General features: G+C 38.8%; 1 protein-coding gene across 1 annotated transcript in view; it reads right to left on the bottom strand.

The window, feature by feature from the left end:
• LOC106512354 (cyclin-dependent kinase-like 5) overlaps positions 1–4,280 on the bottom strand; it is a gene marked incomplete at its 3' end in the record, with an annotated part of 95,854 nt that extends 91,574 nt beyond the window's left edge. Inside the window, 2 exon segments of the mRNA XM_014000993.1 lie at positions 2,218–2,437; positions 4,168–4,280. Coding sequence (XP_013856447.1) covers positions 2,218–2,311 — 94 coding nt within the window.
• Between the last annotated feature and the right edge of the window lie 664 nt (positions 4,281–4,944).

The following is a 4,944-nucleotide window of genomic DNA, read 5'->3' as shown; positions in this document are numbered from 1 at the left end:
GCGTCTGTAATGCTTGTGTAATAGGTGAATGAATAACTCAAGAATCGGTGAAGGCATCACTAATTCTGAACACGAAATATAGGTTTTAGAAAAATGAAAAATATTTGACCAAAGAAAAACCAGAGCAGGATTAGAGAGACGAATATGATTTAGATTTTTATTTCTGTGACTGTATACGAGACACAGCATTAACAGCAGTGGTTATGTCATTCCATTCTTTGGCTTTAGCTGGTCCTTTAATTCCACGACTGACGCTGCTAAAAGGTACAGATTTTCTTTTCTCGATCTCGGAGAGCAGGACTTCAATCTCCGAACTCGTAAAGTTCTTCTTTTTACTTTTCGCTGTCATTTTCATGAATGGACACTTCCTGGTATCTGAGGCAGGAAACACAGCGTTATATGGTGCTTTTGGGGTGGTAATTATGCTAATCTCCTCGCCTCGTGCACGAGCAGCTGGATACGAACAGGTGGAATTCATCATGTTTACGCAGCTCATTTACGCACTTTTCCTGAAGATAGAAGAGTTTGTTGAATCTGACGTGACATGTTCGTACGAACCCTTTGTACGAACAAAAGGAAGAGAAATTTAGGATAAGAATTCGAACATGTTCTTGCATGAAGCCCAAGGTCTTTCTCATAGAAGTGTTTGTTTTCACCAAGACAAAATATTTTTTCTGTAGCCAAAAAATATCTTTAGTTTTGCCCAACCAAAGAACGTTCTTCACTTTTAACCAGACAGAGGAGTGTTCCAAAGAAGTCTAAACGTTTGCGTTGGATTTACTTAAATAAATTATGTCAACAGGTTCTACTCAACTGAACTGAGTAAATCTAAAGCATTTTTTCATTTACTTTATAAGTGAATGTGAAGTAATTGTGTTAAATTTACTCAGTTCAGTTGAGTAGTCCCTGTTGACATCATTTATTTAAGTAAATCCAATGCAAACGTTTAGATTTTTTTAGTGGTTCTTCTGAAATCCTGCCTAAAAGCCTGCTTTTAACGTTTGATATGTTTTCTTTGTACCATTTCTAATGGAAGGTAAAATGAATTCCATATCTTTGGAAAAAATGATGCAAAATAAATTTACTTTTCTACAAACCATCCATTCCTTCACAATGAGTACATATTTAGTCCCCATTTACATGTGAACAATCCTGGAAACTAGGGCTGGGCGATATGGCTGAAAAATGCATCATGAGAAGCGTTTCATATCGGTTGATATTGATAATTATTAGTTAGCTTTTGACCTATTTGAAATAAAGACCAGGAGAAAAAAGGCTGATTCTCCTGTATCCACAACTTCCTCTTTGAGTTGTTTTACTCATTTTCTTCTTTTACTCCACGTTTTTTTTWAAATTTTTATCAGTTATGAGGCACAGCAGCAAAACATGAAACTGATGCTGCATGTTACTCACCAGGTTGTTGCTAGCTTACCAAAGAGTGAGTGAGTTTGATGCCAACAACCTTGTTTAGCTGGGCTTTAGCCTTTAGCMGCTGGTTAGCTTCAGAAACTGTTGATGTTTGTTTTTTGGTTTTCCTCCTCCATAAATTTTGTAAACTTGCGCAGCAAGTTGGTGACCGCAATTATTTTACGAAGCAAGGGGAAGACAAATAAAGAATAAAATTAACCGACTTGGGTAGAGGAGGCTGTAGTAGCTGTTATTGTGTGTTTTTGTCACAATCTCTGGTCCCGGTCTGTCCGTAACTTTTTTCTCTACACAAATTTTGTAAACTTTGTAAGTTGAATTATCGACGTTCTATCGAACATATTTTCTATTGATATCGATCGTGTGTCTATTATGAGATATATGGTTTTATTGCCCAGCGCTATGTTATAGATTTTCAGTTGTTGACTGTGAAAATGTTAAATTGCACAAGACAACGCTGTGACTAAAATCACTGTTTAGACGGGGCCACAAAAAATATTTGAATTTGCTGAAGTTTCAATGCCAGGTCACAAGCTGGCGCCTGGATTTATGAAAACATTTACAGGTCTATTTAACTTCCAATCTGAAACCTGGATTCAAGAACTGTCAGTGTTAGAGAAAACCAACTCTGTTGTTGTGTACACAAACACAACAGGAATGTTACAGTTGTACCTAAAAAGCAACATTCTGTAAACATGGCTTTAGCTCTGCACACATCAGGCTCTAAAGGCATTTGCTACACTGGATTTTGAGCAGCCTGAAAGTGTATTGTCAATGAATAAGCAGTCTTACCTTCACCCACAATCCCAAGGACTTCAAATTTATTCATTACATCACCAATATCAGGGATCTTCATGAAGTCAAAGGTATGATGTGTGAGGTGCATGGAGCTCAGGCATGGAGGCTCTGGCTACAGGACGTCATGAGGTGGCCAGCCGGCGGCTCCCAGGGTGCGTGCATCTGCTGCAGGACATAATATCCACCACATGCCCTTGTCGGGGCTCGTCCTTACCTGCATGGAAACATTAGGCCGAATGAAATTAATACAGTAACATTTTCCCTCAAGTTAGCTGTTAGGATTTTACAGTACCTTACTTTCTGTTTGACCAGAAAAAGCAGCGGCAAAAACTGTACCGTTCTGAACATAGGAATTTATATTTACAAAAGTCCATCTTAAAATGAACAAAATCTGTATAAAATGTGAGGTAGAACCCTACATATCTCAGAAAACAATTTGAAATAATGTTTTAGATCTATAATCCATGTAATATGCCTTGATTTCTCTGTATCAAGCATTTTTACCATATAATTGTACTTTTTATGATATCTTCAATCTTATTATCAGGGTCATTTTCTTTTCAAAACTCTTCCAGAAACATTGTGCAACATAATAAAACCAGCCTGTGAAGCACGCCACRTATTCTAACAGATCCTAATGTTAAGGCAAGGTCCCATTAAATTCTAACGACCCATGCCATAAACATATAAAGATTTTTAAGAAAAAGGAAAGAGGAAAAACAAAACATCAGTGATCTGAGCCYAGGTGTCCTCCGTTATTCCCACCTTTTGAGGAGAATGAAAGAGTCCACACACATTCCTAATGTGATCAAAGCACCTCCTCCAGGATCCACGCGCTCTTTATTGAATCAGATACGACTCCAGATACCGCTTTCTCAATTTCATCTTCCCCATCTGCAGGGAAACTCGAGGACTTTTGTGTAGCCTACTCACACTGCCAGTCTCCTAGGCTGTGGGCTCAGGAGCTGCTCATTACTACAAACACCAGGAATAAACTACAGCTTCCCAGATTACCTAATAGTGCCATGTGTCTCAGCAGTAAGGCAATGATGAAGGTAAACTGTTGCCTAAACTTTAAGAGGAGCACACTAACTCTGACACACTTCTGTATTTTTTTAATCACATGTGTTATCCCATCCATGGGGTTGGCAGTGTTTTGTTTTTATGGCAGATTTAAGGCTCATGTGATCAGGAATGCAGTGGGCATAACCAGGAATCTATATATTTTGAGTGTATAAACAGAATGAGTCATGCGTGGTGATAAACTGGATGCAAGGAATCCACAAGAAACGCGCTTCATGTGATCACTGCACTATTTTAAAACCAATAAAATCAGACGAAGCTCTTGCAAGATAAAAAGAAATGTCACAGGAATTTATAACACATTTATACATAAAACATAAATAATAAAAAATATTATTAATATTAAATGTTTCATTGTGATGAAGGTAAAGTGATGAAGGTTTTTTTTTGTTATTGCAAATCTTTCACATCCTCAAATATAAACAGCTATATAAACAAAATGTGTGTGTGTGTGTGTGTGTGTGTGTGTGTGTGTGTGTGTGTGTGTGTGTGTGTGTGTGTGTGTGTGTGTGTGTGTGTGTGTGTGTGTGTGTGTGTGTGTGTGTGTGTCTGCCCACAGATGAATGTTGCCCCCTCATTCTTTTCAATGCAGAGCAATAAATCCAACAAGTCAAACATTCAGTGTGACCACAAGCTCAACTTATTACAAACATTATCAGCATCACCAGCTCAGTCTCTTCAGCTRGTTATCACTAACCCACTTCTGTTTGACTCACTAAATTAAAAATAATAATAATAATCCGCAAAATTTGCCCAAAAACAAACCCAAAGCTCGACTGTTTTGTGCTAACATTTGACATATTTAMACACTACAAAGAGCCCACAAGTCCAGTGTAAGTAAGGGTAAAATAAACTACTTACTCAGTCAGTGTTTTGGGGGTAAAAAATGATGGACGCGGGCCCATAAATATCCACCCACCAACGACGATGTTTTCATTGCAGCAGCAGCRACGAGAAGCTCCAGTAACTGGATCGTGCTGTAGACAAGCTGCAGGCGCGTCACCAGGCAACAGCATGAGCGGCGTGGTGGTCGACCAATCACAGCGCTTGTTTCTTCGACCGCCCCCTCGACTTCGTGGAGGCCAATGGCGGAGCAGCACAGTTTCATGAGAGGAGAGGCGGCGGGGGAGGGAAGAGGGGGGACTGTTGCGGKCTGAGGGTGTTTAGTTTGAGGTGGGAAATTATTGTTCCAATTTCTCTCTTACATAATTCATAAAAATCACACCCTGCGTCCAGCATGACAGCATAACTCATCCAGTCATCTGAAGGCCAGTCACTGCAGCAAACACAGGCTGTGAGCATGATAGGCTAATCATATGCATTTAAAAAGAAATGTTAAAAATGACAGTTCTGCATACATTTAGCCTACATTCCTCCCTTTTATTAGGTTGATTTGTGAGGGTGTAACCACCTCTTATACTAGCTAACAAATTATAATTATAACAAAAAACTAAGCTGAACTCTAATATTTAAATCTGTATATTTAACTTATATTGAATGTCGTCACTTGAGAAAATAAGCCAGAGAGGCAGCAGCTGTGTTGACATGTTGTCCAATCTTAACATTTTTCTACAAAACTTTATCAGTTTTTGTGCTAACTAATGCTGCCACCCACTGGACTTACTGTAAAGTTGTGAA

Source organism: Austrofundulus limnaeus, unplaced genomic scaffold (genome assembly GCF_001266775.1).
Source record: "Austrofundulus limnaeus strain Quisiro unplaced genomic scaffold, Austrofundulus_limnaeus-1.0 Scaffold8, whole genome shotgun sequence".
Classification (NCBI taxonomy): Eukaryota; Metazoa; Chordata; class Actinopteri; order Cyprinodontiformes; family Rivulidae; genus Austrofundulus; species Austrofundulus limnaeus.
The sequence above is the reverse complement of the archived record's forward strand: the minus strand, read 5'-3'. Positions and strand labels throughout refer to the sequence as shown.